Source organism: Mizuhopecten yessoensis, unplaced genomic scaffold, assembly GCF_002113885.1.
Source record: "Mizuhopecten yessoensis strain PY_sf001 unplaced genomic scaffold, ASM211388v2 scaffold9501, whole genome shotgun sequence".
NCBI lineage: Eukaryota > Metazoa > Mollusca > Bivalvia > Pectinida > Pectinidae > Mizuhopecten > Mizuhopecten yessoensis.
The window spans coordinates 4010-28215 of record NW_018408079.1 but is presented as its reverse complement, the minus strand read 5'-3'; the positions used below and the strand labels follow the sequence as shown (position 1 = coordinate 28215).

At 35.9% G+C, this 24206-nt stretch overlaps 2 protein-coding genes across 2 annotated transcripts; both read left to right on the top strand.

The window, feature by feature from the left end:
• Positions 1-102: 102 nt before the first annotated feature.
• On the top strand, positions 103-19482 carry LOC110458221. The gene is made up of 3 exons (XM_021509833.1): positions 103-290; positions 1985-2072; positions 19006-19482. Exons 1-3 carry the CDS (start codon positions 103-105, stop codon positions 19480-19482), a joined length of 753 nt encoding a protein of 250 aa, XP_021365508.1.
• A 164-nt stretch (positions 19483-19646) lies between these two features.
• Positions 19647-22360, top strand: LOC110458223. The gene is made up of 2 exons (XM_021509837.1): positions 19647-20075; positions 22191-22360. Exons 1-2 carry the CDS (start codon positions 19862-19864, stop codon positions 22346-22348), a joined length of 372 nt encoding a protein of 123 aa, XP_021365512.1. The 5' UTR covers positions 19647-19861; the 3' UTR covers positions 22349-22360.
• The last annotated feature ends 1846 nt before the right edge of the window (positions 22361-24206 follow it).

The following is a 24206-nucleotide window of genomic DNA, read 5'->3' as shown; positions in this document are numbered from 1 at the left end:
GTGTACCATACAAACGTGATGTAAAAGGTGAAGTTGTAGACCAGGATACATATAGGGACCAGAGAAGAGACGTTAGAGATGATGAAAGGCAACAAATCCACGATGATAGCGATGAAAACTTTGACCAGGATAGAAAAAAAGGACCAGGACAGAATTAATACCTCTGTTATGGATGGCGACAGCCCTACATATATGGAACGGGCAATGGAACGGGATAATAGAAACGGTGGCGACAACGAAAGGATCGATAACAGCATACACCTGTTGCAAGAACTGCTCAACAAGCTATAGTAAGGACTGATCTATAGGATAATTCAGACCTGGAAAGTATAGACGAGGTAGCAGTACAAAAACGAAATAGTGAAAGTTATGGTCAAGGAACACTTGTACTGTGAACAATACCGTATTGGAAAAAATGGTAACCATCCGTTTATCGTTTAGATTTTCTATGCCATTACAAATTTTCCCAATGGAACTTTTCTACGGAATATCTACAAACCATCGAATAGTTTATTGCAAACGAAGTTTATTTAGTTTGTTGAAAATCGTCGTCAGCAGAATAAAGACATTATTGTTCTAAAGCGGTGAGTTGTTGTTTCTTTTTGAAACTCGCCAGCAGTAAGTTAACACGAAATCAAACCTTTTAGTCAAGTACATCGTGCATTTAAACAAATAAACTTTAGATAAACGTCCTTCCTGAATATAGCAATTCATGTCCTAAACGGAAAATTATTGTCTATGGACAAAAGCTATGCTAAAATCACAAATAGTAAGTTAAGTTTGAAGACATTCCACGAAGCAGACAGTGTTTCAAAGCTCTGAAATTGAATTTCATTAAAACGTTTAGTGTTTCCTCAATATCAGAATTTTTTGAAATATCATTTGGACTTAAGCTTAAATCAGTGAGATCGTTTTTGAAAACAAATTATAAAAAAATGAGTTTTAATGAGAAAAAAATATGAAAGGCAATCAGCGCACCTAGTTTTAGAGTACTTTGGGGAATGGGAGTGTTTAGTCACCTAGTTTTAGAGTACTTTGGGGAGGGGAGTGTTAAGTCACCTAGCTTTAGAGTACTTTGGGGAGTGGAGTGTTGTCACCTAGTTTTAGAGTACTTTGGGGAGGGGAGTGGAGTGCTTTATCGATGTCTTGTTACTGTTTTCTAATTCTTGTGGCATAAACCTTTAAAGTGATCGATTTACTGTTACTCTTTCATACAGAAAATGCGTATGACGAAAGTGAATAATATTGGGCATCCCAACGGAATAAAAGTTTACCATTAAACATATTTACACGGAGAAATGGCTATTCACTGTAGAACGATGCTATCCCATCTAAACCTGACTTCAGAAGTAAATATTTATATATATTTATTATATGATACAGGCTTTTTCCGTGTAATATAGCCGTTCAATAAAACCATATAGCACACATACAATAAACATGCACATGAGTCCTGTCAAGTCACCGTGGGAATCGGGTCATATTCCTACGCACTACAACTTTTACGTTTGTAAACAAAATGGCTGACTTAGTTACCGGAGATACTGTATCAATTGATGGCAGAGGCAGAGGCACTGTGAAAGAAGTTGTTCCGAGCGGGTTTGACACATTTTACAATGTTTTAGTACATGGAACTGACGTAGAGGTTCATTTACCGCATGATCGGTTAGAGTTGATACCCCAGACAGTGGTACAACCCCACCCCAGCCCCTACAGCAGACGACATCCAATGAAACACATCAAACACAGCGGTTTGTTTCTGTTCAGCAAACGGACATTGGCACATTTATTGCAGAACTGTCAAACAAGAACACTCTGATAATAACTTCAGCAGACCTGAAGATATTGACTGCATTTTTTAAAACTCCAGAAATGAACGAATCCCGTAGCATACAAAGCATCCCCCTCCCGAACTATCCCCGCTGCTTTCCCGAGTTTTTATGAGTGTGCGAAAAGTAGACAGTTCCAAATATGAACCAAACAGTCTCCGAGGTATGATGTCCAGTTTTGACCGTCAGCTGCGTCGATATAATTACGGGCATGCAATTATAACGAGCCCTCTGTTCGCGCAGGTGAGATAGGTGTTGAAGAGTAAACAAAAACAGCTGAAACGTATGGTGGCTGATATATGACATTTCGTCTTTTCGCTTTGTCGCCCGCAAAATAACGCCAAGCGAAATAACGAAATAACGCCAAAGCGCCAAAGCTAAATAACGAAAAGACGAAAATCCCGCCAAAACGAAATAACGAAATAAAGCGAAACCGAAGTGAAAATAACGCCAAAGTATGGTGGCTGATATATGACATTTCGTCTTTTCGCTTTGTCGCCCGCAAAATAGCGCCAAGCGAAATAACGAAATAACGAAATAACGCCAAAGCGCCAAACGAAAAGACGAAATAACGCCAAAGCTTTGGCGCTTTTTCGTCTTTTCGTCTGTTCGCTTTGTGAAAATGACGCCAAAGCGGAGATGAAATGGCGTCTTTTCTCCCTCCTTTTGGCGTTATTTCGTTATTTAGCTTTGGCGCTTTTTCGTCTTTTCGTCTGTTCGCTTTGGCGCTTTGGCGTTGTTTCGTCTTTTCGCTTTGGCGTTATTTCGTCTTTTCGCTTTGTTGCCTTCCGGTTCTGGATATTAAAGAAACGCTATCTCCGTGATTATGATACCCCAATGACTTAGCTAGTGAAACGGAAATTAAAATGCACAAATATGACTTATGTTTCAGCATTTTAGGAAACATTTTACAACAACAATGATTAATAAGTTTATCATTGTTAAATAATGTATGTATTCCAACCAACAGAATGTACTATTGTTATTGGCTGAACAATAAGAAATATGTACGTGATTACACGTATATGTATACTATATAGAATAGGAGGTTGTTTATACGATGAATTTTGTCGTTGATAATAGTTTAGATTTGTTCTTTTCTATGTTATTTTTCCGATAATGAAATAATGTCATTACATTCTGCATAGTTATACCCATGTGTTATAAATATGGTGTACGTGCTCTGTATATATTTTAGGAGAGGGCGCCGATATTACTGGAAAAAATAGAAAATAAGCCGATGAGAAACGCGCGTAATAGGACGAGAAAAAAATAGCTACATTGTTTTACAGTTTTCCTACGTAATATATTTATGAATGATAGCATTCTACATAGATAAATGACAATGTCACGATTGAGTCTGACGCATACATAACCGGAAAAAGCCGGAGTGGGGGGCACAGGTGTATGCGATGTCTATATGAGAGTCAAGTACCGAGTTTTCTTTTTGTAAAATTGAGTGGGGGGCACAGGTGTATGCGATGTCTATATGAGAGTCAAGTACCGAGTTTTCTTTTTGTAAAATTTGTAAAATGTTATCCTGTTTTTACACATAAATATATTTAAACTGTATACAACTATAATAGAGGTAGCACTCGTTTAGCATGGAGTCGTCAACGACATCAACGACTGAGGAGGACGAGGAGGGAATTTGAGTCTGTTTAAGTTTCATTTCCTGAATTCCGGAACCTAAACCCAAAAAATGATATTATTTGCTGCATTGAACTCTATATCTCCGACAATTGTTCCCCCAATATCGCCCAGGAGACGCTTTCTTGCTGTTGTGATACTCTGCATAGAACATGTATTGTGCTGTCTAGATTAGCCTTCAGTCATTCTGGCTGCTAGTCGTTTTTACTTAATTTAAGGCGGGCACTCGGCGTAAAATGTTCTCAATTTCTGAAAGGTTAGAACTAGGTCTACTTTAATGATATGAAAATAATCTTAAATTGAGTGTACGTACTTAGATAATTTTAAAGTCAGGTATCTCAAGAAAGAGTAACCATATTTTTATGGTAGATCCGGGTTCGAGTCTCGGTCTGAATTTGTTTCACCTGCTACAGTTTACTGTCGAACTTGAGGGTCATGCTATATTCTTTAAATAATAAAACTCAAATGTAATTTAGTTAAGGTAATAGGATTGTGTCGCCATTTCTCAGTAGAATTTATTCAAATTTTGTAGTTATATTGCTTTGAAGTAAAGAAAAAAAATCTGCCACAAAAAAATAGGTTGTCAGAATTTTAAGGATTTTAAATGGAAATTTATGTAAAAAGGATTGAATTTTGAAAACACACATTTTCTTTTGCAAAATAATGTCATTAAAAATGATACTAACATAGATTAGTATTGCATTAATGTATATTAATTTCATAAATGCTGAAATTGTATAAAATTAATCATCTATAAACGATTAAAAATTGACATTTTATAATAAAACCATATACACATAGTAACTGCATGCAATGAGTTATCGTTCTTGGAAAACTTCACAGTAGTGAAATAGGTAGCCGGTTTCCTGAAGTACAGAAAAATGGACGCATGTGACTCATTGATCAAAAAACAACTGAATTAATGACTGGATTGCTTTGCAATACTTAAATATTGAAAGAACACACTGTTCTGTCAATGATAAGCATACAATATTCATCAGTTTAATATTAAACATTAGAATATGCAGAAATTGTGATACTGTCTCCCTACATTGGATTTTCAACTAGGGATGTACTTCCTACTTCCGTTTAGCAATACACTCCTATGACCTTAAGAAACTGTTATAACAAATCTGAACATTTCTCCACGCCCTATGACGTAGTCTTTTTCGAAGCCACTGACTGAATGTTAACAAGAAATTCCTTTATGTAGTTTTCCGCGAATATCTGAAATAAAGGATTTCAAATTAGGGATGTAGACCTATCGATTTCAATGCCGTAGGATTTAACTGGGCAAGTATTTCGCAATATGCCATTTTTTTCTTCTTTTCTTGTTGAGTATTGTGAATTCACGGGTACGTATTTTCCTCATGAGTGTCTCATCATATTCGAGAAAATACCGGTTCTAAATATCGGCATGGTTGTATAAGTTAAAGTCATAGCAGTTTGAAGTCGACAATTTAGCTCGATCTAGTATTCTCCATTAACCAATCTTTTAAAATAAATGTGTTACAGTATGACCCAAAAACGTTTGGTATATATTTTAAAAAATATGTTGGGGAATTAGAATATTTAAAAAATATATAAGAACATTTCTTTATTTCCTGAAAGAATTGAAAGGATACATTTAAAAGTTAGTTATGGTATAATGCATCATAAGTTTGCGTTATTTTTATTCCTTTTGTTTATAGGATGTACATTGTACTTGAGAAAGCTTTTATTTTATTTTTTTTGTTATTAAATTATCATCTTTGTTGGTTTTTATTTCGTCGTTATTTCGTCTTTTCGCTTTGGCGTTATTTCGTTTTTTAGATTTGGCGTTATTTCGTCTTTTTGCTCTGGCGTTATTTCGTTTTTAAGCTTTGGCGTTATTTCGTCTTTTAGCTTTGGCGTTATTTCGTCTTTTAGCTTTGGCGTTATTTCGTTTTTAATTTTGGAGTTATTTCGTCTTTTCGTTTTGGCGTTATTTCGTCTTTTAGCTTTGGCGTTATTTCGTCTTTTCGCTTTGGCGTCATTACGTCTTTTTCTTATTACGTCTTTTTGTTATTTCGCTTTTCGCCTTTTCTTCTTTTAGCTTTGGCATTATTTCGTCTTTTCGCTTTGTCTATGTTTCGTCTCTTTGTTACTTCGTCTTTTCGTTTTACTTTGAGCTTGCTGTCAAATCCCTATTTATCTATTACAGTTTTTTTTATATTATTGTTGTTGTAATAATAATGAGTAGACTGGAACAATCGGAGTAAAGTATATTGTTCAAAGATACAACACAGTACCGTGACGTGACGTGACTCGAACCCGCAACCGTTCGGTCACGAGGCCGACGCCCTACCACTAGACTACAATGTCAGTAATTATTGAATAGAATAATGTTTAAATTGAACTTACGCGATAAATATACATTATCGTTTTAGTTTAAAACAGAACGTTATCTATGATATTGCGTTGTTTTTTTTAGAGAATTTTCCTGAATTGAGCAATGTGCTGAACTACAGTTTAAATAAGGCAAAAACATTTTTCATGACAGGTATTTAATGTGGTTTTCAAATAGGCATAGTGTATGTTACTGATAGATTAGAAGATACGAATTGTTATGAAATTTGAAGTTAGATACCCATTAACATATATGTTAAATTTAAATTGCTTTGAAGCTTTTCTCGATATAAATGAATGGGTGTTGGTTGTACCCTGTAATTAAATAATACCTGACAATGCTTGACAAAGGAAACAGATGTTTTCGAAAGCTCGCAAATTCAATTTTAAATTCCTGTTTGTGTTCAAAGCAAACAAGAACATAGCCTTTTTATACATAACAAACTGATGAATCTGTTTACGAATACTTAGTTTATTGAATTACATGATTAATAAATTATAGCTGAATATGACCAATGAGATGAAATGAAGAAGAATTGTAGCGGAATTCAAAATAAATAAATAAAAAAAATGACTTACATAGGACTAAAAAAAATATGCTGATTGATCAATTCAAGTTATTCGAACAGATAACAGAAAACATGTTCGGAATTGCTTTAAAAACGTTGTATTTGATTGATTTGTTTAAGTCTTTATATAGGTAGCGCTCTACGTGCATTGCCTCCGCTTTGGCGTTATTTCGCTTTGTCGCTTTAGCGTTATTTCGCTTTGGCGGGTTTTCGCGTTCCGGTTTGTGATGCGCATGCGCAAGGTGAAGGAACGCCATCTATATATTGGAAGGAGATTTCTTTGCTGAATGTTAGTGTTTCCATGTTGATTCTTAAATGTCATCATATCAATCCATATACTAGATAATACACTGCCCATTTTCACGTTTCATGTGCCATTGACCGAGATTATGTCGCATGATTCTCAACCATCTATGACATCTGGCACATTGCACGTATTTTTTTCTGTGGATGCTCGGAAAACTTAAACTTCTTAAAAGTCGAAGTGGTGCAGCACTAGTCTCTGTTTTTCTGTTGTATTTCATTCATTTTCTCCTATTGTGTAGGGTGTATATTGTATCAGCGAGTAGCATAAAGGACATCGGCAAGTACGTTTATCTCTGCCTCTGCGGTAACAGGAGGCCCACTGGAATACAACACCCCTTGCTTATTGTTGCAGTTTCTGTCATTTCTTAAGATAATGAAAACAACTAACAAACTCTCATAGAACTTATTTGAAATCCTTTCATCGACCATCTCTAATTGGATTTAACTCAGAAGATAGATTAATTGGGAAGGGTTTCTCTCCATGGCCAAATGGATGATATGGATCTTTTATTTCATGAACATTGTAAATTTTTCATTAAAAGATGCCTTGGATGTAACTTAATCATATATATAGAAAACAAAAATAACAGCGCATCCGATGCAGAGAGTTAGCACTGGTATATTTTGAGTTTTCAATTGAGATTATCAGATCTCAGAATTAAAAAAGAGGCCCAGAGGGCCTTTATCGTTCACCTGGATACGTTGGAAGTACTTGATATGAGGTGAAAATATAGTACTTCATGGTCGGTACTGTATGTACATATGAAATTTCTGTATTTCTGGAGATATAGCAAAAGCAAAATTCAAATGACAAAATCCAAGGTGTGGGCTGGTGGCCATATATATAACAAAATAAGGGAGTATTCTCAATTACCCAATACTTTGACTTCAATATATATAATCATTAATGATTCAACCTGTTTGACTCTGCGTTTCTTTCATTTAAAGCGTAATAGATGAACTGTAAAGGTAATCGTAGCAAGTGATCATTTATCATGAGTACCATAGCGCCTTCGGAAGCTTTATTTCACTGTTTAGGCCTAAACATTAAACATTTTTTTGAAAGAAAAGTTACGGTAATCTTTCATAAAGTGTACAATTTCAATTCAATTCAACTTTATTCTCTTTCACTATACAATGTATAGAGAAACATATTCACAATATAATATATAACATGATTTTAATCAGATTGTATAGTAATTGTAGTGTTCGTAGTCGGTAGTACACAGTACTGTTTCATAATATATACACATTTATATGGAGGAGGTCAAATATTGTTATTAATTATTCTGATTAAAGTACAAAGTTTCTTCAGTGTTTTTATATTAGAAGTTTTCATTAATTCATAAAACTTAATTACTTTTGGTCTCGTCCAAAAATATTTGTCTATATATAAAGTTCGAAACCCAGATAGTGACGGACACTCAAGCAAGTAATGGAATTCGTCACCAATTTGCTGACTGTTACAGTGTGGACATTTTCTTTCATTATACTCTATATTATGCCATCTGCCGTTTTCAACAATAAATTTGTGATTAGTAGTCTTAAATTTACAAAATGTAACTCTATCTGTATCACTTAAAATATCTAAGTAATTTTCAAAATGACAATTATTTTTAAAAATCCTATAACATGTAGCTTTTGATGAAGTGTGTACATCACTCTGCCATTTCTGTAAATACTGGTCGTACAATCTTTGTTTAATAACATGCTTTAGCCATGTGATATTACATTCTGAAGTATATTGGACATTCCATAGGTAACTCATACCACATTCATTTAAAATACGTTTGATAAAGCTTATATATGGAACCAGTTTATCATCAACATTATGTTGATGGCAAAGAAGTTTATACAATATAATATTTATTTTATTTTCTTTAGAATTAGTCAATTGTGACCAATATGATATTATTCTTATTTTTACTGTTAATTCAAGTGGACTAGTACCTAGTTCTCCATATACCATATAACTAGGGTGCTACTTTTTAACCCTAGTAATAATTTACAGAACTTTAAATGTACACGTTCAATTACCTTAAGGTCAGTAAGACCCCAAACGTCACAACCATACAACAGTATGGGTTTTACAATCTTGTCAAATAAATCATATATACAATGAACAGATAAGTTATGTAGTCTACCTTTCTTTATAACGTCATACATTGCTATAGTAGCCTTTTTAATATTGTGTTTTTTCGGTTCATTGAATGAATCAGTTTGACTAAATGCTGTACCCAAATAGGTAAAATTGTCCGCTAACTCTATCACCCCATTATTAAATAAAAATACATTTCTATTGTTTTTACGTCCTTTACTAAACACTATACATTTAGTTTTTTCCGATATTAACCTTTAATTTCCACTGTTTACAGTATTCACTGAATACATTTAATTGTAGTTGCAAGTCTGGACAGTCTGAGAAAAGAAGTGTATCATCAGCATATAGTAAAATAAAAAGCTTTATGTATGTACATGTAGATTATTTTCTAACTTAGTACTAAGGTTTGTCAAACCCTGAACGTTATTTTGGACCATAAACTCTTCTAGATCGTTCAAGTCCATTTTCACATGGAAAATAACCAGAACATTCACCATTAAAAGATATATTTGACTTAATGCCTTGATACATGTTAAAAATAATTGTTAACATTTTCCAATTAATTCCACTCATTAACATCTTGTTCCACAAGCAATTGCGCCATACTTTATCAAAGGCTTTTCGAAAGTCAAAAAATACACAATATAATTTACTTTTCATCATCTGAGTCAGATTTATCAAAGAGTAAAGTACAAAAATGTTATCAGTAGTTGAATATTTTTTACGAAACCCTGTCTGATTTTCACATATCAAGCTGACCTTCTCTGAGTATTTCTGTAGTCTTTCATTTAATATACTAGTGAACAACCTCCCTAAACAACTAACAATCGTAATTGGTTTATAATTTTTAGGTTCCATAGGTGAACCTTTATTTTTAAAAATAGGAACAATAGTACCGGTCAGCCATTTTGATGGGAATTTCCCACTATTGAAAATAATATTAAACAATTTGACATACAAATCAGTCATTTTCGTAACAGAATGTTTGATATATTCATTCATAATATTGTCATCAGAGCATGTTTTGTACATGAACATGCAAGAATACTCTAATCATTGTTGTTGCGCCACTTGTTCTGATACCAAAAGCTTTGCATTTTTTTTATTTTAGTTAAAATTCATGGTTTTGCCTTCATAATTTAATTTTACTTAGAAACTATGTCTAAACAAAACTTAATTAATCTAGTTAAACATTAATAATTTAAGCTACGTTATGGATATTCGCAAAATGTCTTGCCGGATAAGTTACTCCTTTTCACACCCATAAACAGACACTTAATTATTATCGCTGGATACAAGTTATCTTCGTACATGTATTGACTAAATGCATATAAATCAATAAAAATTGATTCCGTTAGAATATATATAGAATCCCGCATGCAACTACACAATCCTGGTTTGTCCGTTAAAATTTCAACAGATACGTTTACGTGACCTGTGTCTCTCTACTAAAACAGTACTCATACTAATTTCATATTACTAACATGATAAAACCGAAGTATAACGATGCTGTACAATGTGTAAAATCTAACGCGAATACTCAGTGACTTTAATTTTGTTGACGTAAAAAGTTTCGTCACTCAACCAGAACGTTGTAAATGGTTTTTATAGTGTTGCTTATACAAAGATACTCTAGACTCCAGTTTTGTTTTGTTGTGAGACCTTTCACAAGCTGTACTTGCATCAACTGGTTCAGTTTTCAAGAGGAACATCTTCAAATCTTAAGAAATCCAGAGACATGGATGCATTGTAACGGAAAAGTTTTGTACGTTACTGTAGATTATGTTAAAAGAGTTATAGATTAATTTTAAAGGATTAATAATTGAAAAGCTATTTTAAAATGCGCGAGAAATGTGAAATAAAGGGTCACATCACTTGGAAAATATGTAACGTATATTTTCATTTTGGTCACGTTTCTGTTTTGGTACATTATTTACATGTTTGGCTATAACATCATAGATGGTTGAGAATCATGAGACATAAATCTCAGTCAATGGCACATGAAAAGTGAAAATGGGCAGTGTATTATCTAGTATATGGATTGATATGATGACATTTAAGAATCAACATGGAAACACTAACATTCAGCAAAGAAATCTCCTTCCAATATAAAGCTGACGTTCCTTCACCTTGCGCATGCGCATCACAAACCGGAACGCGAAAACCCGCCAAAGCGAAATAACGCCAAAGCGACAAAGCGAAATAACGCCAAAGCGGAGGCAATGCACGTAGAGCGCTACCTATATAAAGACTTAAACAAATCAATCAAATACAAAGGTTTTAAGCAATTCCAAACATGTTTTCTGTTATCTATTCGAATAACTTGAATTGATCAATCAGCATATTTTTTTTAGTCGTATATGTCATTTTTTTATCTTTTATTTTAAATTCCGCTACAATTCTTCTTCATTTCATGTCATTGGTCATATTCAGCTATAATTTATTAATCATTTAATTCAATAAACCAAGTATTGGGTAAACAGATTCATCAGTTTGGTATGTATAAAAAGGCTATGTTCGTGTTTGTTTTGAACACAAACAGGAATTCAAAATTGAATTTGCGAGCTTTCGAAAATATCTGTTTCCTTTGTCAAGCATTGTCAGGTATTATTTAATTACAAGGTACAACCAACACCCATTCATTTATATCGAGGAAAAGCTTCAAAGCAATTTAAATTTAACATATATGTTATATCTAAATTCAAATTTCATAACAATACGTATCTTCTAATCTATCAGTAACATACACTATGCCTATTTGAAAACCACATTAAATACCAATCATGAAAAATATTTTTACCTTATTTAAACTGTAGTTCAGCACATTGCTCAATTCAGGAAAATTCTCTAAAAAAAACAACGCAATATAATAGATAACGTTCTGTTTTAAACTAAATCGATAATGTATATTTATCGCGTAAGTTCAATTTAAACATTATTCTATTCAATAATTACTGACATTGTAGTCTAGTGGTAGGGCGCCGGGCTCGTGACCGAACGGTTGCGGGTTCGAGTCACGTCACGGGACTGTGTTGTATCTTTGAACAAGATACTTTACTCCGATTGTTCCAGTCTACTCAGCTGTAAATGAGTACGTGGTTGGGCAATGCAAGAACTATTGAATGTTAGCTGTGAGCGCCAAAATGGCAATACCTGCTGTATGCTCCAATGGAGTTAAAGAAGATATTGGCTGTTTGCAAAGGCCCTATAATAACGGATAATAATTTGTGAACCACGTTGAGACCGACTACGTGATAAAGCGGTGTAATTATTATAACAACAACAATAATATAAAAACTGTAATAGATTAATAGGGATTTGACAGCAAGCTCAAAGCAAAACGAAAATACGAAGTAACGAAGAGACGAAACATAGACAAAGCGAAAAGACGAAATAATGCCGAAGCTGAAAGAAGAAAAGACGAAGAGTGAAATAACGAAAAGACGTAATGACGCCAAAGCGAAAACACGAAATAACGTCAAAGCTAAAAGACGAAATAACGTCAAAGCTAAAAGACGAAATAACGCCAGAGCGAAAATACGAAATAACGCCAAAGCGAAAAGACGAAGTAACGCCAAAGCTAAATAACAAAATAACGCCAAAGCTACAAAACGAAAAAACGCCAAAGCTACACAACGAAATAACGCCAGAGCGAAAAGACGAAATAACGGCAAAGCGAAAAGACGAAATAACGCTAGAGCGAAAAGACGAAATAACGCCAGCGCGAAAAGACGAAATAACGCCAAAGCGAAAAGACGAAATAACGCCAAAGCGAAAAGACGAAATAACGCCAAAGCTACAAAACAAAATAACGCCAAAGCGAAAAGACGAAAAAACGCCAAATCTAAAAGACAAAATAACGCCAAAGCTTAAAGACGAAATAACGCCAAAGCGAAAAGACGAAATGACGCCAAAGCTAGAAGACGAAATAACGCCAGAGCGAAAAGACGAAATAACGCCAGAGTGAAAAGACGAAATAACGCCAAAGCGAAAAGACGAAATAACGCCAAAGCTAAAAGACGGAAATAACGCTAAAGCTAAAAGACGAAATAACGCCAAAGCTAAAAACGAAATAACGCCAAAGCGAAAAGACGAAATAACGCCAAAGCTAAAAGACGAAATAACCCCAAAGCCGAAATAACCCCAAAGCTAAAAGACGAAATAAAGCCAGAGGGAAAAGACGAAATAACGCCAAAGCTAAAAAACGAAATAACGCCAAAGCGAAAAAACGAAATAACGCCAAAGCTAAAAGACGAAATAACGCCAAAGCTAAAAAACGTAAAACGAAAGAACGTCCAAAATACTGCAAAAACATAGTTTAACTTAAAAAAGATAATAACGCAAAATACTGTAAAGAAAAAGAGATACTTCGAAAATACGAAATAAAGATAAAATGAACAGATGGGAGACAAAGACATAGCCACTAGGGGAACAAGGGACATGGTTATTTACGAAATAAAAACCAACAAAGATGATAATTTAATAACAAGAAATAACAAGAAATATGTCAAAAGGACATGAAAGTCACCCCATCTCCTGTATGATTATTTTCAGTATAATAAATCATTGACCAAGCTACAACTGACATATTTCCACCTGTCAATCAAAATGGTCTAACAATGACCAGGTATGCATACACGCTGTTAAGGTAACCATGTCAACCTACTAAGATATAATAAGAAAGCATGTGGTTGATTTACTTAAAGAAAAGGTTCCATGTTTTATGACCATAAAACACAAACACTGCAAGTAATATTTTTTTTCTATTTCTGTGACATTCCCTGGGCTTCTTCATCCCAATTTCAAGACCTTCCACATTCAAACATGCCAAAGTGCCAGGATAAGATAGTTCATCTGTTAAAATGGAAAAAAATGATATAAGAGAACTGAACATGCATATTGGAGCAAATCATTTTCACCAAAACTAAAGGCTGATAATTAAGGAATTTCCAATCCCTATCACTAGTTTGTACTGGTATTGTATTGGTGGTAATTTAACTCCATATTATCAGTTTACAATTCTCAGTAAAAAATATTTGTCAATATCGTCTAGTCATTGGTTTCCGCCCGTTATATATTTCCGCGCAGCCATTTTATCAAGCTATATCTCGTTACATGTACTATGTGACCTGACCTGCTGGACACAACACAAAGATATTTTAGACGTTTGGCCATCGTCTGTAAACTGACACAAAAAATTACCGGAAGTTCGTCCGGAAAACATAAGAATTAATCATCGATTAAAAAACATGCATAAATATGCAGTTTTGCTTAATACACTTTTTATCTTGCTCAAAATGAATCCATACCTGAAACAAGTCCACTGACATGAAGTTTAGAAATTAAACCAAAATGACTTACAGTGTATTGCTGCAGCTGTTGAAGTACTTCCTTCCATTACAGTTTGTGTATACTGGAAATGATAAAATATCAGCTACCTTAAAATGCTTAGCTTGGTATATTTAGTGTGATCATGGTTTATTAAAGCATGTGTTAGACTATAGGGGTGTAACAATGTATTGGAAAACCAGTATATGGCAGTACACAGGCCATATCGTGTATATATATACATACAGTGCTGTTAAACACATTTGTCCTTACGTTTTGACAGGACACTGACAGGAATATTATTGGCAATAGCGATATACATAAATATGATATTGTCAATGCCGTGTTTTGCCGGTACAGTATCGCCACGTGGAACTGTACTGGCAAAACGTGGTATTGTTTGTCGGTACCTCGTGGTCACCACTGCCACCACACCGCAGAAACGATAACATTAAACGGTGTCGGGCGCTTTTATTATAAATTCTGAATATGGCAATGTTCTACTTACCTTTAATGACCCTGCACTCTTCCGGTTTTCCATTTCAAGTTCTGCCGTAAAGTGTTATGTCGTAAAGTGTCCCAAAGTTGTAAACGTTGTCAGGCGGGATATGAATGTTGATGAAATATTTGTTTGAATGATGGCGCATTTATTTATAACATATCACCCTTTGAAATTATAATGTGACGGCTGAAAATGGTATTTAAATTAAAAAAAAAAAAAAAAATCCATAAATGTCGTGAACTTTTTACTTTGGACGAACTTGATTCAGGCGTGCCGTTTACCGCCGTGAAGGCGGCACCTACCTACTGATTACGTATGTCCCTGAAGTCCCGCATGTTCGGCACCTGCCGTTCGATTAGAAGTTTCGCCGGACTGCAGAGGAATGCAAAGCGATACAAAATGTTATTTGTGTCCGCCAAATTGCGCTTATGCTTTAATGTAGTGTGCCGGCGGCAAGCACAAACCCGGCATGTCAAATCAAGTTTGCTAGGTGACGTTTTCTTTTGTCATTGCGTGAATAGATGATAAAGAAAAAGAGACGTTATTGAGCTTTTCTACCTGAACTTTTTATTCCAAATTTAATTTGGTTTAAAAAGAAATTTTACCAATATAGTCATTGGTCAGACATAAACATCTCAATCAATCAATAGCAATATATTATATAACAGTCTACCCCTTCGGGTACCTCAAAGGTGACTGATTCATATTCGGAACATCTTTAGTTTGAAATTCGGAACACCTTTTGGTTGTATCTTAGATCTATTCCTAAATCGATATCTGAGTTATCCAAAATCTTTTAATTAGCGACAGAAGCAAACACACGAAAGCTGAAACAGTGGTCGGCAACAGAGGTCAAAATCTGGGACTGAAACCAAAATTAATAGTCCCCGCTGCTGTTCCCCCAGGGGTGACTAAAAAGAGGCTTTCTCAAGCACAATGTACATCCTATATAAACATATCAATCATTGTTGTTGTAAAATGTTTCCTAAAATGCTGAAACATAAGTCACATTTGTGCATTTTAATTTCCATTTCACTAGCTAAGTCATTGGGGAATCATAATCACGGAGATAGCGTTTCTTTAATATCCGGAACCGGAAGACAACAAAGCGTGTTTATCAAGTTATATGAAAATTAACCGTACGCTCCCTATGGGCTTCCATACAATGAAATTCAATTAGCACTGAAGTTTTATAACGTTATATAAAATGTACAAATAACCTAAATACCTTCCAAATATCTAATATACATGTTTATATTTGGAAGTACAATTGAACTAATGTACATAAAACCATAGTACACAGTTACAAATCACGGGACGATATGCATGATTGGACCGCACGTTGGAATAATGCATGAACAACATTCCAAGGTTACATAACCCAAGTTAACATAAAATAACCCACTATTAACATACCATATATTACTAGCAGCTCCCAATTAAATACTTACCACAGTCTGTATGGTTTCTGTGCCCGTATTATCAACAAAAACATCTATTCCGTCGACACGGCCTGATCGAGCACTGTCATGGCTCTCGCTCGTGCGTACTCACTTACACTACGCAACCTCCGTTGCGCCATACAGGTAGTAACGACACGACACAAATAACACAGACACACACGAAACGTACAACAAGAATACACGCGATCGTGACAATGCTCTTCTTAGATGACTGTTCTATGTGTCATTCCAGGGGCGTGAATTTTCAGATTTCTCTACTACTGCCATCAACGGTAGCATGCACCGAGTATTTGTTTTGAGTATAAACTGTACTTTTTAAAAAAAATCTGAAACAAACCCCAGCAAGGTGAGATCAGCAAAGAGAAGTTTATCAGTTGTACATGTAATGAAAATCAGGGGATGTAACTGTAGGCAAGGAACACTAAAAGATCGGTCTCTAGTGTTTTGTCGCAAGCAGGGGACAGGAATCCTTAATACAGATGAAATGAAAAATAATTTTGAGATGTTCCCTGATTTTACTACTCTCAGTGTCAGTCTCTGGCTCCATGGTAGGTCTGCCTCAAAAGGAGAAATGTCTAATACTAATAATAATACCTGGTGTTTGGAATTTAGATCTATTCGTCAAAATAATGTTCAATATATAAAGACCACATTAAAAACTTGTGATAACTTTAAGAAAATGTTCAAATGTCAGATTTCTTCATGGACGTAACATTGATACCACAAACAATTTATGAACATTTATAAATTAAACAAAGTTTCTTTTGTAAATACCTACAATAAGATTTATTTTAATCCGTTGTATATATAGAGAATAATACATGCCTTTTTTCCATATCACACCCAGTATCAACCCGAGACTGCAATATCAGCCCGAGGGCTGATATTGGTCGAGGGTTTTATTCTGTTTATTACACACTTGCTAATAAAAGCTACAATCTTATGATCTATTTTTCTTTTGAAATATTGAAAAACCAAAAATGTCCAAAAGGGGTGTGATACAGGTTTTGCGGGCTGATACGGGTTTTTGGGGTGTGATACGGCTTTTGGGGTGTGATACAGGTTTTGTGAGCTGATACGGGTTTTGGGGTGTGATACGGCGGGGACTGATACGGGTTTTGGGGTGTGATACGGCGCGGGCTAATATGGGTTAGAGCAATTGTGTCGTATCGCATATACAAAAAAAACAACATATTTATTAGTAAGTATGTATTAAAAAGCGATACGGCATTGAGAAGTCACGAAACAGTAGTTTTATCTTAAGAACAGATATATCACAGATTTAAATGTTAAAGTAGACATTTAACATGACCTTGTATTTTATTTCATTTGTTTCAGATACAGTTTTTAATCATCACATTCTTGTTATGTTGAATGCTATGGTGAGTTCAATATCCACCTATTCACGTCTGCATTTTAGGCTCTTTGCAAAGACGTCATGTACATGTACATTGCGATGATTATCTTCTTGCCTAATATATAAAGGTGATTGTAAGCCCTTGTTTTATTATCCATATCTTGTAAAGTGCTTTAGAGTAATTTTACAATTTATATAGGGCGCTATATAAACGTTGTATATTATTAGTATTATCTATCAGGACCCCTTGCTCACACGCTACCGGATATTGTACTAGTCACACGGGCACACAAGTCGTAATTTACACCCTGTTTGTTTAACGCTACCCTGAAGTGTTCTACTAGCGGTTTATTCCTTTTAAGAAAACAAAGTTGGGTAGTATTTTTATGCTAATTTCTAAGCAAAATCCACATCTGTTAATGATGGTGCTACATTCGAGCACGGAAATAGATTTACTGACTAATAAGATTATTGTCCGTGGTTCGAGTCATCAACCCTGCAGGTAGGGCGTAAGAATTGTACCTGCTGCCCCCAATTGCATGATCGTAAGAGGCGACTAAATTTGGGACCTTATCTCTTCTCTCCTTTCTAAATAACTTTCTTCTTCCTAATGTCTCCCTTGACAATGCCTCACTTTTGGCCATTTGTTGAGCGTTCGCCCCTGTGAGGAAGGCTTTGGGTTCTGTCCCCTGGCCGAGACATACCAAAGTCTTTAAAAATGGTAGTTTCTACTCCTGCTTAACGCTCAGCAAATTAGGAGTGGGACGACTGGTTCGCCCGTTGTCAGTATAATGTGACCGGGTGGGGCGTCCTGCTTGGTGTCTTCGGCAGTATGTTTCAGTGAGGTAGCACTATAAAGTCGGCATCAGTTCCGCGCTATCACAAGGAGACAAACACGAACATATCGCAGCCTCCCAAAATACACACACATACACTACACGCATGCATCTTGCACACAGGGGGGCCGTCCTTAAATGACCTTAGCTGTTAATAGGACGTTAAACAAAATCAAACAAACAAACAAATCAGGCTCCACATTATTATGCATGATAGATATATGTCTAATTGTAAAACTCAACGATCATCAAATAATTTATGTACCATACGTAATATATCAGTGATCAAAATATTATATTTACCTCATTGTAAAACATGACCTCATGGATTAGAAAATGTAACGCTGCCGGATATTGCACTTGTCACACGGGTACTACATGTACGTACGCACGCATATACACATACACATGTGCACACACCTACATGTATATAAACAAAAACAATACTGTATTTAAGAGACTAAAATAAACATGAGTCGGATTTGTATCTGACCATATGACATTCAAACAATACATACAAATGGCTTAAAATTATGTATTTATTTCAGCATGTCTTTATTTTGTTTCAGATCTAAACTGAACTGGAAAAAATATCAGTATATATCTTTATTTGTAAATTTATAGAGTGTCGTATAATAACAAAGGTATTTACAAAAAGCAGACAAATAATTTTCTCATACTTCATTTTACTGAACAGTACATAGAATTTGGAAATGTCCATCGTTTTGGTAGAATCGTTGGTGGGAAGAGTAGACCTATCGTAGCACGTTTCATATACAACAAGGATCGTGAAGGGGTATTGCGATGTGCGCGTAGGCTGAAGGGTTCAACTTTTTACATAAATGAACAATTTCCTACGGAAATCCAGCAGCGTCGCAGGGAACTTGGTCCAACAGTCAGAGACCTGCGGGGCAAAGGCAAAAATGTGCGGTTAGTGCGGGACAAGCTTATTGTGGATGGGAGGCTGTATGATGGTCCGATTATCAAACAAAGCTCGGTGAAGGAGCGACGATCGCCAACCTCTGTTGACACCAATTCAGGCAATAGTGTTCCTTCGTACAGTGCTGTGACTCGGGTAAACACGTCCGCTACATCACCTAACGGTGCGCGCGGCCACAACTCGCGCACCGGAAACCCTCATTCAACGGCGAGTTCCCGCCATGATGGTCACTAGGACAGACAGGACAGTGATGTATCCTTAAAAGTAGGCTCTATTAAGATAAGTTCATGGAACNACAATACAAACTGATAACAGGTAATAGTGGCCGACATTTAAATCCTGCCCGAAGGTTACTATAGGGAGTGTCCGGTTCTTTTTTTTAAACGGTGTATTATGTTTTGCAACAAAAAGTCCGAGAGGAAAAGGGCGGTACTATTACTCATGTCAAATGATAAAGCCCGAGGCGTCTTCTCGATAGGATTAAAGATAGTCACGCGTGAGTGACTCCACAGGTAAATGTGTCCTCTGATTCACACCTGTGCTTCATCCCTCTTCTGATGTCTCCAGTAAAACTTCAGTCATAACATTCCACCAGACGACACACACGTACAAGATGGCCTCCTTTAAGAAGTTTTCTGTGCTCGCCCTGATCGCCATTGTCCTCCTGATATTTGGCGGGATCCTCCACATTATCGCCATAGCTACACCTTACTGGCATATCACGTACGAGGCCACCGTCGGCAGAGTGGGACACTATGGACTGTGGGTGGGGTGTAAATATTTCCTTACCCTCGTCTCATGTTCCGGTGACTTCATCAATCCACCAGGTACTGTATACATGTATGACGCATGGTCAACGTAACTGACCATAATATATATGTGTGTATAGTCATTTACCAACACGTGCTTCAACATTCTGTTTATGATCGAGTTATAAATATAGGTATGACAGGCAGAAACATAGTGCGAGTCACACCCACTGGCCATATCACGATGACAATCCGGTATTCCGCGGGTGTCTATCTTGAATTTGGTATATAATTTCAACCTGTTGTAATGCCAGATTTAGTGATACTCAGACTGGAAGGATCATACATATCGAGCTATTTTTACCTGAGATGGCCACATGCCTTATATATATACATGTATATGCAGTCTATTATATATGGGGCAAAGAAGTAATTCCAACAGTGTGGACAATTTTAGGTTGTCAAATTTTCGGAGCGATCCGCTCCTTTTTCAAGACAAAGTGAAACAGAACAGTTACATGTACATATACGTCATATTACAAGAAGATAGGACTAATATACTATAATTGAAAATATAGCTATTATATAAAACCAATAGTCCCCTCGGCTAAAGACAGCCGAAGGTAATGCCTTCGGTAATATAATTACCGTCTATTATATACATATATGACGGGTCTTCAAAATATGGAATTTCCTTTTTTTATTCTTAACTAGACAGGTAATAGAGTTGATATAGTGTAGTACTTGACAGTATTGAATAATGACACTTGATTTTGGTATGCAACATTTTACTCAGTGGCTCATGAATATTCAGGAAGTGTCGGTATTGACACGGAATCTATTAATTAAGTTCGTGGTATTAACGAAAGTTTGAACAAAAGAAAAACTGAACTTTATGACTCCATGGAACCCGAGTCGATGAGATTTGTGTATCGTGTCTGTTAAAATGGTGAACTGAAACTGGGAAAAAAGCAGGCGAAAATCAAAAGCAGGGGTTCTGGCAATATTGTATAATGTCATGATTGGTTTTGCATAATTTACTGTGCAACGGTACATGTTATCACCTAACGGAGGAGTCGGATGGCTCTCGGAAATAAAGAAACTGAACTGAAACTGAACCTAGCTGTAATTTTACTGTGGTATAACTCAATTCCATGTTGACATTTGTCAGCGCGTCCTGTCTGCCTTGTGAGTTTTATATCTAATACATTTTTTTCAATTCTTGATGAAAAAATTGTGAGTTTTATATCTATTTTTTTTTTCAATTCTTGATGTATTATACGTGTTTTCTAATTTTTGATAAATGAATCTGACTTCATTAAAATTAGCTTAATATGATATGACAAGCTTACAAAGTATCCTTTACTTATAGAAAATAAGAATGAAACCGAGTTGACGGCAACCATGTACAGAAAGCTGCCTTACAATAGTTACAGTAATAAGTATTTATCAGAAATGCATTTATTAAGTTAGAGTTGTCACCCGTGAGCTGTAATTCATGAAGGAATAGATATATGAACGCAAATCTCATGAAAACATATTTACATTGTACATTCTGGCATCCTCGATATCCAGAGGTTACCCTCCATTTCGCTCTCTGCACCCCTGGAATATGTCATTGCAAATTTGAAGGCACGAAGATAGCTGTTTGATTGGTCTCGGGTAAAAAAAACCTGACCGATCTTAGGCTGATACCTGTCCTTTGAAGATTACAAAGGAGAGACGCCCGACTTCATAGCCTGTCAATTTTTACTGTTACGTAACCGCGAGATTGTTTCGATGTACATCAAAGGGTCGAACTATTCTTCTTGTCTCATCAACAAGGTGGCGCACACCGATCCTTCAATTTAGCTATGACATATTCCAGGGGTGTAGAGAGCGAAAGTGAGCGTAACCCCTGGCTATCGAGGATGACATTCCGGAGGACCAGGTCGTTGAAAGCCTGACTAGTTTAGCAACATTTTCTTTTCAAAGCTTCACATTGTGCATGTATGTATCCAAATATATATTTTGAAGATGTTTCTCAAAAGCCTCATTGTGAAATTGTGTCTTAATGATTTGTTAAGCTAACAATGCCTGAGTAAGTGGACCCAGATCAGTAAAACTACTCCATTATGTATTCAGGGCAGTCTATTACTAGTGCATGTTGTTTACGGGTACTTGATTCTAATGACCTTGTTTGGTTTCTTGCAGCGTGGTTGTTGGGGGTTCGCGCTATGGACGTGCTCGGCATGTTGCTAGGAACTACGTCACTGGTTCTGATGGGACTGTACACGTTCGCGCCCTCCGGAAAGTGGACGACGACCTACAAAGTATCGTCAGTCGTCACAGCCCTAGTGGCTGGTAAGTAAATCACCTACGGAATCACGGTACGTCTCTGGCCAAGTCTCGGTGACGAATGCCTGATTAGATTTGACGTTCTGTAACGGAGACAGATTTTCACAAACCTTTTGCTTCATTGTTTATATATGTGTCCCAACGGATGAATGTCCTTTGGTTATTTTTACACGGAAATAGACATTTTAGCGGTGCATTTCTAATATTGCTTCTTTTGTTTCCGTTCATATACTCGTAAATCTAACAAGAAACCTAGAAACTCCAAGTAAGTCAACATGACTTGTCAGATCACCAAAGAAGTATGCGAACCGCTCGCTTGTACAGTATACGACCTTAAAATGACAAGAGAAAGTGATAAATTTCAGCCCGGAATACAATGTTCCACAAACAGGCGACGAAATGCATCAAGTATTGGGGGTACTAAGAAAACATGGCTGGCGTAGTCTGGGAATTGGAAGAGAAATGCGATTCCCTGTATCACGTGTCCCAGTAAAAGTGTAGCTTGTATGGAGGCTTGGTGATATTCCTCCTCTGTTTGAATCATTTAATAAATAGAGGTTACACAACGAGTGGCTGTTGAATATGGTATTTGTTTCACTCTCGTTAGTTAATTTTCAACAGTTACAGAAAGACCCTCAAAACCTCGTGTCTTTCTGTAACTTTTGAAAATTAACTAACGAGAGTGAAATAAACACCATACTCAACAACCACGAGTCGTGTGATCTGTTTCTACCACAATCTTATGATCAGTCGGAAATAACATACACACATGTGCTTGTCAAAGTTCATCTTCTCGACCAATCAAAACTCTTGAAGGTCATATACCACGTGTGGTATATAACTCATATTTATCTAACAGTCTGCGTGTTTATACAATGATCTGAGAGTGGAATAACACAGCGTATTGTGGTAGAAGCTGTCTTACACCAACTTGAATCCAGGCAGTGTACGCACGACTGTTAATTATCAAAGCTAATTTTATGCTCGCAAAGGGTTACATATATCTAATTTTACTGACTTTTCCCAGATTCACCTAAATTTGATAGTTTGGTACTTCTCTGCACTCTTTCTACCACGTTTTATATAGAAAATTGATCAGATTGTTGTCACATATTTGTCTTGATTGAATGATTGTATAGTGCCCAACTTCCTATCAACAGCTAAGGTCAGTTAAGGACGTGTCTCCATGTGTTCTGTGTATGTCTGTATGAGTACATGTATGAACATGTATGTATGTGTGTTGGAGACAGGGTATGTTGGTGTATTTTCCTCCGTGTGAGGGCGCAAATCTGATGCCGACTTTATAGTTNCGGCTTGGGGACAAAACTCATTGCCTTCATCATCTGTGTGAACGTTCTGCGCATTAAAGCCAAAAATGAGGTGTTGCCAAGCAAGTCGCTAGGAAATGAAAGGTTGTTAGAAATATAAATATAAATATCCCAAATATTTCAATGGATGCTGCAGATTTCTTTTGATCGCTTTTGTGTTCCCAAGTAGAGGGCACCAAAGAAAATCTTACGGCACATGCAGCGGGGAACTTTCTCGATCCCCGAACTGCAGTTGTGATGACAAGAATAATAATTATGATGATATAATATAATCATCCACTAAACTGGCATCATTGCATGGGTTTTACTAATTAGTTTATTCTTCCTACATGTAATTCTTCCATTTCAATATGTAAATTATTTCTTTTGAATGGATTGATACCTGGGGAAATGTAACACAAAGGCAGTTTTTCAAAATCGTACATATATGCATGAAAATTATTATTTTCTGTGATATATAATGATTCAATAATATTTGTATCTGGAAAATATAAACTGTCAACCATTGAATATATTGAAACTGGGATTGCTCAGATGTCGCAAC

Excerpts from the sequence above, each read along its gene's own strand:
- LOC110458221 (XM_021509833.1), top strand. The coding sequence starts at position 103 with ATGATAGCGATGAAAACTTTGACCAGGATAGAAAAAAAGGACCAGGAC. Across the intron at positions 291-1,984 it reads GAACTGCTCAACAAGCTATA|TCTCCGAGGTATGATGTCCA; the intron begins GTAAGGACTGAT and ends TGAACCAAACAG. Across the intron at positions 2,073-19,005 it reads CGAGCCCTCTGTTCGCGCAG|TACATAGAATTTGGAAATGT; the intron begins GTGAGATAGGTG and ends TTTACTGAACAG.
- LOC110458223 (XM_021509837.1), top strand. The coding sequence starts at position 19,862 with ATGGCCTCCTTTAAGAAGTTTTCTGTGCTCGCCCTGATCGCCATTGTC. Across the intron at positions 20,076-22,190 it reads TGACTTCATCAATCCACCAG|CGTGGTTGTTGGGGGTTCGC; the intron begins GTACTGTATACA and ends GGTTTCTTGCAG.